A 13,004-nucleotide genomic window follows, 5' to 3' on the forward strand; every position below is an offset into this window, starting at 1 on the left:
ATGCACCAAAGACGTTATTAGTCTTCAGAGTAATCCATTGTGAATATTTTCAACCTGTTATTAGGATGGAAAATACTTAGGGCTAAATGGTTAAACTACCTAATCTTGTCTGTAAATTATAAACCTATTTCTCTTCTACAGAAGGACTGACATCAGAATGCTGACTGGTTCTTATGTATGTTTATCATACTTTATATTCTCCAGTCGGTTTGCCCCGTTACTAGAACATAAATTGGTTGGTTGGTTGGTTGGAGATGGGGAAGAATGGCATTGAGGGGCTGGAGAGACAGATGTGCTGCAGTTTGAAAAGCAGTTAGAGCTATCATTCATACTACAGGGAACCAGAAACAAACTGGGACTTGATATCTCAAGCATCACTTCAAGTGGGAGCTACTCTTCCTTGATTTTTATTTTTGAATGCTGCTTTCATAGAAATAAGGGCACAGTGAAAGAAAAAAGTCCCTAATTTGATGGGTCCTGACATTTTCTTACATTTACCGACTTTGTCTCCATTCTGATGGCCTTTTGGGAAATGCAAAGCACTTCAATTCCAAAACATTGGGAATATCCCAGTATTGTCTCTAACAGATCCAGTGTTTGGAAAAGTCTTTCTTTCATGATTGTTTTTCCACATGGTATATCTTTCATGCAGTGAAAGTGTTATTCACTCAGTCCTGTCCGACTTTTTGTGACCCCCATGGACTGTAGCCCACCAGGCTCCTCTGTCACTGGAATTCTCCAGGTAAGAGTACTGGAGTGGGTTGCCATGCCTCCTCCAGGGGATCTCCCAAATCCAGGGATTGAACCCTTGTCTCCTGCATCACAGGCAGATTCTTTACTGCTTGAGCCACCAAGGAGGCCCTATATCTTTCATCACTGAATATAAAATAACATCCTGAGTATAGCATACTATTGATTTGGCCACCACTTTTTTTATATACTTCAGGTAATTTGAATTCTGTTCACAGTTGGAAGGAAAATACTCCCAAATAGTCTTTACTTTCATTTGCCTCTCATTTATCCATGCCTTAAGACATTTCCTTTTATTAGTCTTTTGGAATTGTTCCCACTTGAAAGATTTATTACTTCCCTAAATACCTTACTTGAGCAAAATAACCAAACAAACAAATAAAAAACCCCACAAAAATACAACTGTGGTAAGTAGATTTGAGAAACTTGAGAATGTGACATAAAAGAATGAAAGGGAACAATTAGAACAAGGAAGAATTACTTTTGACAGAAAACTTGCTTCATTTTCAAAGGAACTACTCCTGTTTTGCTTGGTTGCTGGATTCATTTCACGCCTTACCTGTGATTAAGCTCTGAGACCATGTGTGGGACACCATGATCAAGAGGGGCGATCTTGACAATTGTGTCAAGCTGGAGAAGATGTGAAAATATGATCACAGGAGATTTGTAGAAGTCCCTTGGATAGATTGAGGACATATATTTTTAAAAATCTTAATAACTTTAACCATTGAAAGTTGATTTAATATCTAAGCTGTTGTTGTTAATTCTATGCAAAATATTTTCTGATGACAATGGGGTTTTTGTTTGAAAGTTAGGTTTCATGACTTCATAACTGATATGATCTTGATTTGTTCTTTAAAAGGTGAGAAACAACATACTTTCAGAGACCCTGATTAACTTGGCCTGTATAATTTAAGAAAACAAGTTTTTATTACCCAGGATTTACCTAGATAAACTAATTTGAACAATCTCACTTTGCTTCTACTAAATTCCACCCCACTCCTACAACAAAGAAAAATAAACTCAATATTGACTTACAAATCATCTGGTGTTTTCCTTTTGAATATACTGGATAAGAGAAAGAAGTATACTATTAACTTCATCAGACCCAAATGATAAAATTATTATTTTCCACAATTTTCCCCTTGTTTAACATCAGACTGGACCAAAAACTCTCAACCTCCATGTGGCAACTTCAGAGCCAAAATACATAGTTCTGTTTACTGCTGTCTGCCTTTCCACCTCTATCTGGACTTTGCTGATAGTTGTTGACACTAAAAGAGCCAAATGTGCATTAAGAGAGTAACTGAATTACTCCTCAAGCACTGGCCCCAGAATGATTGCGCCATAGTGGAATCAATGATCCAGAATCTTGTCTTCAGTTTTATAGACTCAGACACACGATGGTCTCGTGCATACAGAAAGGGCAATCTCAGATGCAGTGACACACACATTCACAAATGTCTGAAGTATAAACCAGAAAGCAGATTTGATTATTTTCAGCAAGAAATAGAATTGACAGTCAATCAGATAATCTTGTTGACTTTTGAAGTTATATTCCAATGTGAATGAACAGGTTGGTTTATGCGTGTCGAAATGGAGCAAGGTTGGTTGCATTTTCTTAGAGCCTGATGTGAGGCAGCTTTGATATCTTAATATACTCATCTTCTCTGTAGGATCAGAATATTCACTTAGCTTTGGCTTCCATTTTTTAAACATGTATTTTATTGAAGTATCTCTGATTTACAATGCTGTGTTTATTTCTGCTATATAACAAAGTGATTCAGTTATGCATAAATATATTCTTTTTCATATTATTTTGCATTGTGGTTTATCACAGGATATTGCATATAGCTCCCTCTGCTATATAGTAGGACTTTTGTTGTTTATTCATTCTATATATAATAGTTTGCATCTGCTAATCCCAAATGGCTTCCATTTTTAATCCACTCTGAGCATGAACTCTTTATATAAATGTATGGTATAACTTATTTTATTTTATCTACTTACTTTCTAACCCTGGCATCGTGAATTAATTTCTCAACTCTCTTCTTCATTCATTTTTAAAAGCATTTTAAAGATGAGTAGCTTCTGCAGATAGCTAATGCTGGTTACTCTATGCTGTTTATTCCTTTAATTTACAAGGATCAATATTATTTCCATAATATGTGATGATTGTACAGCAATACCAGTACACCCTGATGTGCTAGCCATAATGGTGGTCTCAAGAGCCGTGTCCTGGTTGGGACAAATAATACTGCTGCACTTAGACACTTCTGCTGCAGGATGGTAACTGAATGAGATAAAAGAAGAGGAGCTGGAAGGCAGCAAAAAATTAGCATTGCATGTGAAAACAGACTAGTTATTTTTCAAAGCAGTAATGAACGCCACCTTCTCCATTTTTTTTTTTCTTGCTCTTGACCTTGCAGTAATAAAATGAACCCTGAACTCTGTAGAGACACAACGTTGAGTTCAATTATCCTATGAAGGGCACAGATTACTAGGTAGGTATAGCATCAAGGTTTCAGATTCCCTATGGCAGATGTGCTGGGTGGATTTCATCTGTTTTTCTCAGGTTTGAAAAACAGACTCTTTTTTGATAACTTCATTCTGTGATTGTTAGTCAAATTGGTTCTGGAGGCAAGAGACAGCCCACAAGGGCCTGTTCTAGGGCTCTAGTTCAATCATCAGAAGAGAGAGACATGAGTGCCTCTTAAGTTTAGGAAAGCCACATTTAAAATATTCCTCATAAGGCTAATCTTACAACATCTCAAAGGCTTCCTTTAAAATGTATTCTATAGGCTTTTTGATCATATTTCTATAGTGCTACTTATAATATGCAAATGCTGAAACAAGTATAAGCACGTTTGAATTATAAGCTGTAGTGGATAGGAAAAAGCATAAGTCCACGTGCACTGTGACAGTGTTAGAAATGCCAGGAGCCCAGGTGAAGGGGTTCTACTCTCTGCCGCTGTTGTCTTTTTCCAAGCCTTGGAAAATCATCTCTTAACAGTTTTCTGGGGAAGGTATAATATGGCCTTTTGTGAAAGGATGGTATAGTAGATTCATCCAAAAGGTAGAATTCTTTTATCATCTAAAAATGCAGGTACAAAATCTCAATAAAAATTTCTAAAGGAAACTCATGTAGAGTACTATGAATTATCTAAAAGACAAGTAAGGAAACTATCAGATGTGTTTATAATAATTATTTTAAATGAGTACATTAAAATATTTTTATTTTATTTGTAAATTATGGCCTTGAAAGATAGTATTTTCAGGGCATCATTCTTATGATATGAAGAGCAAAATAAGTTCAAGATTATCACCCAAAAAGCAGAGGCTCTAGCCTGCTGTAAGGTGGTGACAGATGAGGTTGTCAGATCAGGTAGCAAATTACTGGGCAGATGGTTGAATTTTGCTTTCTATGGTGAAATCTTTTACATTTTGACAGATTCTTCTTTGTTCTGAGATGATTTAAACCTGCAGTTATGAAGCAGATCAGAGCTTTTAAATCTAAGTTGAAAATTGTCACTACTGCCAGGAGTACAAGTATGTTGCCGTGAACATGTACATAGATAACTAGAAAAGATAAATGGAAAAATTACATACACGCTAGAAGCATTTGCTCCCTGGCAATCTCTTCTGGAGAAGTAAAGCATTAATGAGGAGGAAAAGTTGAGATAGCTAAATTCTTGCCCAAATGTCTTATTTCCTTTACTCTGTTTGAGTCTATTTATTATGAGTTTCTCATCACTGGAAATGAAAGCTCCATGTGGGCAAGGATCACAGATGTCTTTTCCACCAATATATCCAATCATTTAGAAAGCACCTGGGAAAACTACTGGTTTATATTTATTAAATATATAAATCCTCAAAATGATATGTATCACAGCAACTTCTCTATTTGGCTTGAAGGTTTTATAAGGAGAAAATGAGACAACTGAACTTGGAAGTTCATTCTATTCCCTTAGAAGCATCAGTTCAGTTCAGTCGCTCAGTCGTGGTCAACTCCCTGCGACCCCATGAACTGCAGCACTCCAGGCCTCCCTGTCCATCACCAACTCCTGAGTTCACTCAGATTCATGTCCATCGAGTCCGTGATGCCATCCAGCCATCTCATCCTCTGTCGTCCCCTTCTCCTACTGCCCTCAATCCCTCCCAGCATCAGAGTCTTTTCCATTGAGTCAATTCTTCGCATGAGGTGGCCAAAGTACCAGAGTCTTAGCTTCAGCATCATTCCTTCCAAAGAAATCCCGGGGTTGATCTCCTTCAGAATGGACTGGTTGGATCTCCTTGCAGTCCAAGGGACTCTCAAGAGTCTTCTCCAACACCACAGTTCAAAAGCATCAATTCTTCGGAGCTCAGCCTTCTTCACAGTCCAACTCTCACATCCATATTGATCACTGGAAAAACCATAGCCTTGACTAGACGGACCTTTGTTGGCAAAGTAATGTCTCTGCTTTTATATGCTATCTAGGTTGGTCATAACTTTTCTTCCAAAGAGTAAACATCTTTTAATTTCATGACTGCAGTCACCATCTGCAGTGATTTTGGAGCCCAAAAAAATAAAGTCTGACACTGTTTCCACTGTTTCCCCATCTATTTCCCATGAAGTGATGGGACCGGATGCCATGACCTTCGTTTTCTGAATGTTGAGCTTTAAGCCAACTTTTTCACTCTCCTCTTTCATTTTCATCAAGAGGCTTTTTAGCTCCTCTTCACTTTCTGCCATAAGGGTGCTGTCATTTGCATATCTGAGGTGATTGATATTTCTCCCGGCAGTCTTGATTCCAGCTTGTGCTTCTTCCAGTCCTGCGTTTCTCATGATGTACTCTGCATATAAGTTAAATAAGCAGGGTGACAATATACAGCCTTGACGTACTCTTTTTCCTATTTGGAGCCAGTCTGTTGTTCCATGTCCAGTTCTAACTGTTGCTTCCTGACCTGCATACAGGTTTCTCAGGAGGCAGGTCAGGTGGTCTGGTATTCCCATCTCTTGAAGAATTTCCCACAGTTTATTGTGATCCACACAGTCAAAGGCTTTGGCATAGTCAATAAAGCAGAAATAGATGTTTTTCTGGAACTCTCTTTCAATGATCCAGCGGATGTTGGCAATTTGATCTCTGGTTCCTCTGCCTTTTCTAAAACCAGCTTGAACATCTGGAAGTTCACAGTTCACGTATCGCTGAAGCCTGGCTTGGAGAATTTTGAGCACTACTTTACTAGCGTATGAGATGAGTGCAGCTGTGTGGTAGTTTGAGCATTCTTTGGCATTACTTTTCTTTGGGATTGGAATGAAAACTGACATTTTTCCAGTCCTGTGGCCACTGCTGAGTTTTCCAAATTTGCTGGCATATTAAGTGCAGCACTTTCACAGCATCATCTTTCAGGATTTGAAATAGCTGAACTGGAATTCCATCACCTCCAGTAGCTTTGTTCGTAGTGATGCTATCTAAGGCCCACTTGACTTCACATTCCAGGATGTGTGACTCTAGGTGAAGCATATTTTTATATAAATCCAGACTGCTCCTGTAGTTACTTTTCTTTCATTGTTTATACAGTCTTACAAATAAAAATCATCTTTGGAGTCTGCAGCAGTTGACATCTCCCAGAAGTAGTGTGGCACCAAATCTTAGCCTTGTTCATTTTCCTTTGTTTGATCCCAGCTTTCTACAGTGACCTGATGGCTAAAAGACTGGGTTCTAGAATAATGAATCCCATTTTCACTGCTAGTTATATGACCTTGGCCACGTCATTTAACCTTTTGTGGATTGTTTTCCTCAGAATGGAGGCTTGGATTATTCTAACTCAAGCAGTCATAAGAATAAAATGAGATAATTCATGCATAGTCCTTTGTATAGTTCTTTGAACAGTCCATAAATGGTTCATTGTTTCTTTTTGTTTCATTGAAAGAAATCACTCAAATTCTATAAGACTGGGCTACTTCACAACAAAATAAACAGACCGGCACATCTTCCAGCTTCAAAAGGTCAATGTGTAATTCTCTTTCTCTCAACTACAGAGTTCATCTCAACCTTCCATGGTGCTCTCTGCATCTTGATGTCTCTGTAACTAATAGTAAAGGTTCTGATATATCTCATGATGTTTTTGATATTCTCAATGTATACTTGGATTAAAGTCCCACTGTCCATAATGTTACTTATTGGTGTTTTTTCAGATGAAAACTTGGCTAGATTTAGATTGTAAAAATGCCTAAATAGTGCCATTGAGCCTTTTTCTATAAATTTTTATTGCATTTTGGAATTTTCTAAAATTTAAAAATAGACATTTCACACCAAGAGCCTTCCATATCAAACGAGAGCCAAAAAGTTTGTAGTATGTGTCCTTTCTGATTATAGTAAAATACAACTCATGTGAAAATCATAAAAGCAAAACTTAAAAGGTAAAGGAAAATGAGAAATTAAATTCTGCCACTGATTCACAGACTACTGGCAACTTGCCTAAAAGTTTGCTTAGACTACCGTTATAGAGGACTTAAAAGTCTACATCACCACAGCTAGGAGAAAATCTAAGCAAGGAATGAGAAGTCTGTGCCAGTTCTGAGTGACAACATTTTTAGTGTCTCCCAGCCAGAAAGGGTTGACCGTAAATTTAAGATCATCGGGTGGCATTTTGCAATTCGTCACCTCATCCGAAAGCTGCTGTGGGGCTGTTCTCTGAGTTGTTTCTTTCCCTTTCAGCTTCCTCCATCCTCAAAAGAGAGAAGCGGCTGAGGACCAAGAATGTACATTTCAGTTGCGTCACTGTGTACTACTTCACCAGGAGGCAGGGTTTCACGAGTGTGCCCAGCCAAGGCGGCAGCACCCTGGGCATGTCCAACCGCCACAACAGCGTGCGCCAGTACACCCTGGGCGAATTTGCCAGAGAGCAGGAGAGGCTCCACCGGGAGATGCTGAGAGAACACCTCAGGGAGGAAAAACTGAATTCTCTAAAACTAAAGGTAAAAAAAACTTAGAAATGCACCTTTTTTTTTTTTGCCAAACCCCCAATCCTTACCTCAATCTGGTTGCATTATCTCATTTTCATATCTAGATCCGCAGATTAAAATGGGTATTTTCCAAGCAGACTCTCTGCTGAGGCTTTTTTAAAGGAAAAACAATATAGTCTCATCACTGAAAACAGGGCAGAAAACTTCCCTGACATCGTGTATTTATTCACTCTATAAATATTTATTTAGGTCATAAACCCTGTGCTTCAGCTGGGGCTAACTGCTATGAAAAATAGATGTGCTCTCTTTTCTCCTGGAACTTACATATTAACAGAAAAGAAAAATATTAATCATGTAGACAAAATCACAGCTTCATTAAGTACCATAAAGGGGAGTTGCTAGGTGCTAGGAAAGTATGTAACCGAGAATTGATGTGGGCCGGATATCAAGGAGTTTCCTCAAGAGAGTGACGATTGAACTGAAATCTGAACAGGTAACCAGGCAGAAAGGGTTGGTGAGAATCGTTCAGGCAGCAGGGGAACGATGAGTTACCTTGTGTCAGGAGGAAGCACGGGAGCACGCAGAGGCGAGTGAGCCTGGAGCAGAGATGGAAGGAGTAGATCGTGATGGGGGTAGGGTTGGGCTTTGTCAGTCTGATTAAGACATTGTTTTTCTCTTCATCCTAATGCCATCAGAAGTCATATAGGAGTTTTAGGCATGGGGTCCGTTGGCAGAATAATGTGATATGGTTCATGCTATGATTTGAGAATGGTTTAGGGGCAGGGGTAGCCGTGTCGGGGGAGCTTATGGAGTCAGACCAGTTAAGAGGCTATTACAATAGTCCAGGAGAGAGATGATGGTAGGTTAGATTACACTGATGGTAGGGGAGATGAAGAGAGATGGACAGAGGGAGTAATTTAGGAAATGAAATCAACAGTCCTCGATGATGTGCTGAATTTGGAAGGAAAATGGGGAGCTGTCAAGAATGACTCCTAAATTTCTGGCTTGCAAAACTGAATGGGTTGTGGGTGATAGTACCTTTCTCAATGACAAGAATATGACAAGGAAAAAAAAAAAAAAAGAATATGACAAGGAATCCAGGTGATTCTGAGAGGCTTTTGAGTTATTAAAGTGACGTCAGGGAGGGATCCAGGTGGAGATTACTATCATTGTGCCATCTTAGAGATTAAGTGGAGAGAAACACAGCTCAGACAACCTTTTCCTTGATCAGAGACACTCTTTATATTTGTATTGATCCATCAACTTATCAGCTTATAGTAAATGGCTTCCCATTATTATCTAAGGACAAAGGAAGAAAGAAAAGATTTTTCTTACATAATCCAGGATGCTTAACATAAAGAATCACTGGTTAAGTAGCAGAAACACCATAAGCACACCTGTGTTACCTATACCTTTAGAGGCCAATATGAAGTCAGTTAGCAGAGGTGTGATGTGTGTTTCAAAACACCTGTTTTTAGGTATTTTAAACCTCGTGTATGTGCTTTGTTCCCAGCTGCGCAAGAAAACAATCGCTTATATGAAGCTAGTTACAACCTAGCCTAGAGCAAGTCTCATAACTCCTTTGGAGGTATTTTTGACACAGTTCATTGAAAGGCCCTTAAGATTTATTTGGTAACAAGTCACTATTGTTGCTGTTCTTCATGATAGCTTTGAATGTAGCCTAATTTAATAATAATTCTCAGATTTGCTTCTGAAATAGACTCTCTGCTTTTCTAACTCACTACAAACCAATTGTAACCCTTACTCAAAAGATGAAGTCATTCTCCAAACTCAAATATTGGCGGAACAATAGTGATGGGCTGCCATTCATTAAATGATTTTTTACTTGCCAGGCATTTCATAAACATTATTTAATTTAATTCTGACAAAAACCCACTGGAATATGTAAATTATGAGACCATGTGTACAACTGAAGATAAAGAAGCACAAAGATGTTAACTGGCTCACTCAATAGAAAACTATTATCTTGTTACTTACTATTCTAAAATTAATTGATTATCCCCAATAGGTGTCGGGAGAGACAATCTCTGTACCTATTGGGAGTCATCCCTGTCTGGGGTTTGGAACTGTGTGTGGTGGTTTTTAACAGGTGGGGAACTGTAATTCTTCTGAGAACCAGAAGATTTATTGTGGTGACCTTTGTAGCAGACACACACAATGACTGTTGGGGGAGCTACATACCTTCAGGAACATTCCTCCTTGCCAGGCAGTGATGTATTCTGATACTGTAATTTGTATTCAGTTACTTCTCCCCTTTTATTTTTAGCAAGCTGAAGAAGAAGCAGAAAGAGGCTTCTGTCATTGATTTACTTTTGTCATTGTGCTTAACGTTGCAAGTTGAAGAGGCAATCTTCTGAGTGGGTGTCATGCCTTGGTTTGTCATTGATAACTGAAAACATGCAACTTTCCATTTTGGTGAAGATACAAACAAAAGGCATTTGGATATCATCACTCCTTTCAAGTGAATGCCAAGCAAAAAGATAGTGAATGGGATTCCAAGGTGATCTGCTCTAATCCTACTGAAAGTATTCAGAAACTGGGAAACACATTTCACAGAAAACTAATAAAAGATCAAAGCAATGTGGACTCATTGACTGAAAAATCTGAGGGTATTAATGGAGGAAAATGTATATTAATTTCAATGAGTTTTTAAATGCCATTGACTATGCTTGTCTAAGGTTTAGCTATCCAAAATCTAAAATTAGCTATCCAAAAACATTACGAATCCAAAAATTTCAATCAGATACTTGAGATTTCACTTTCAATATGATATTTTCTTTGAAATATACTTCTGGGATAAGCAACAGAATGTGACTAAATTGATTCCATTTTTTGGCTAAAGCAGCTAGAGAGGGTCAGTAGCAGAGAGAGGGACCCAAAGAAGAAAGGGAGGATTATTAAGGACAAACTTTGCCACTTAAATTTGGTTTTCCTGGAGATGCTCCTCTGTGGGTGACAGTGAATTGCCCATTAAGGGAGGAGAGAGAAGGAACATCTGACGAAAAAATAAAAATAAAAAAACACTTTGCAAAGCTTTCAGTGTCAAACTTTTTCCAAAGCCTTCACTATGCCAACCAGATAAAACACACCAGGAAACTCAGTGGACTTGGTACTGGTCATTTCCTTTCCTACCTCCCTCAGAAACAAAAGCTCCAGGACATAAAGGAGATGTTTTTCTTTCCACTCTACCTGTGTGTCTTTCCAGGGTGTCTCAAGTTCTAAACAGTGAATCACTTTATACAATGACATCTCTTCCAATGGGGCCTTTTTTTTAAATTAATTTTTATGGCGTATTGTTGCTTTACAACGTTGTGTTAGTTTCAACTGTGCAGCAAAGTCAATCAGCTACATTTATACACATATCTCCCCTTTTTCGGATTTCATTCCCATTTAGGTCACCACAGAGCACCGTGAGTAGAGTTTCCTGAGCTATACTACAGCTTGTCATTAGTTATATATTTTGTGCTTAGTATCAATAGTGTATACATGTCAATCCCAATCCCCCAGCTCATCCCACCCCTCCTTCCTCTCTTGGTTTCCATACATTTGTTCTCTAAGTCTGCGTCTCTATTTGTACTTGCGAATAAAATCATCTATACCGTTTTTCTAGATTCCACATTCATGTATGCATTAACATACGATATTTGTTTTTCTCTTTCTGACTTACTTTACTCTGTATGATAGCCTTGTGTTGTGTGCTTAGTCGCTCAGTCATGTCGGACTGTTTGCAACCCCACGGACTGTAGCCTGCCAGGCTCCTCTGTCCATGGGGATTCCCTAGGCGAGAATACTGGAGTGGTTGCCATGCCCTCTTCCAGGGGATCTTCCCGACTGATTGAACCCAGGTCTCCTGCATTGCAGGCAGACTCTTTACCAGCTGAGCCACCGGGGAAGCCTAAGAATACTGGAGTGGGTAGCCTATCCCTTGTCCAGGGGAACTTCCCGGCCCAGGAATCAAACCGGAATCTCTTGCGTTGCAGGTGGATTCTTTACCAGCTGAACTACCAGGGTAGCCCATATGACAGTCTTAAGATTAAAGTCTTAAGTAAAAAGAACACAGGCTTGTGTTTTAGTGTTTCTTTATAATAAAATACTTCAGAAGCAAAATAAGGATAGAAATTTAGCTTTTCATTGTAAAACGTCTTCTTAGTGATTCATCTCAATCTAATTATGAGTTTGATATATTGAGAAATAATATATATAATTAGATTTGTAGAATGAATCCAGTTTTATTTGAGGGGGGGAGTTCAAGTGTGCCTTTATTGGTGGTGGTGGTGGTGTTTGTTCCAAACATTGTCTAGAAACAATTAATAGAGAAAGCTTATTGAATAAAGTACATGTTTCTAGAAGAAATAACTAGCTTTAGATTTCTAAATTACAGAGTACAGTTCTTTTTCCCTGTCAAGCCCATTCAGACATGTCATGCTCTTCACAGTAATCATTGCAGTCATCTTAATACTACACATTTTTCCAAATTAAGTACTTAGATTTCATCATCTGCACCACACTGTTGAACAATTACATTAGCCTTTATTCCCATTTCATGTATATCTGTAAAATCCATTAGGCGGCTGCTTCTATGTTTCAAAAGAACCTTGGCATTGAATTCGCCTCTGGGGTTATATTTTTCTGGATTCTGTTACCATGGTATAGGAAATGTAACTTAGTTTTCACAACTTTCACTGGATTCTTTTTCTCAATGTTTTCTCAACCCTGGCCGTTCTTCCTCTCCTTTCTAAGGTCAAAGCTGTTTCTTCATTGTGGGGTTTCCATGTGTTCCTTGAGTAATGCTTGGTTGCTTGCTCTCTTTCTTCGTAAAAAAAGAGTTGCCAGATGGTAACTCTTCCTTTAATGAGCAAACTTTAAAACGTCTCTGTCTAAATTTCCTTCCAGAGTCTTAGATTTATGACGGTGTTTATTCAGTTAGTAATTACCTGTACAGTATTATAATTCTCCACCTGCACGCCCAGTCTTCCAGCCCTGCCCTCTTGTTTCCTCTCAACGGTTTCATAATTTAACTAATCTTCAAGTAAAATTCCTAAATGCTCTAGGAGATAGAAGCCATTAGAGGTTTGTGAGAGATGACTGATGCCAAGTATCTCTAACCTATAGTTTCCAAATTTAGGGATAGGTTTTTAACTATTTCCTCATACTACAGTTCTTACTAGATGGGTCAGAGAATGCTGGTCTTGTAAAGTAAATAAATAAATAAATAAATAAACTCCGCTTAGTATTTTTAAACTCCATACAGAATTTCTTTGTCAGCCTCTGTAGAGATTACTCA

General features: G+C 38.4%; 1 protein-coding gene across 3 annotated transcripts in view; it reads left to right on the plus strand.

The window, feature by feature from the left end:
* The window catches only part of CSRNP3 (cysteine and serine rich nuclear protein 3), a 209,181-nt gene that overhangs the window by 172,770 nt on the left and 23,407 nt on the right, over positions 1-13,004 (plus strand). For all 3 annotated transcript variants that reach the window (XM_013969237.2, XM_005676031.3, XM_013969242.2), the window contains one exon: positions 7,452-7,711. In XM_013969237.2, the coding sequence (XP_013824691.2) occupies positions 7,452-7,711 (260 nt within the window). The remainder of the gene's footprint in view (positions 1-7,451; positions 7,712-13,004) is intronic.

The sequence above is a fragment of the Capra hircus genome, chromosome 2 (genome assembly GCF_001704415.2).
Source record: "Capra hircus breed San Clemente chromosome 2, ASM170441v1, whole genome shotgun sequence".
Classification (NCBI taxonomy): domain Eukaryota; kingdom Metazoa; phylum Chordata; class Mammalia; order Artiodactyla; family Bovidae; genus Capra; species Capra hircus.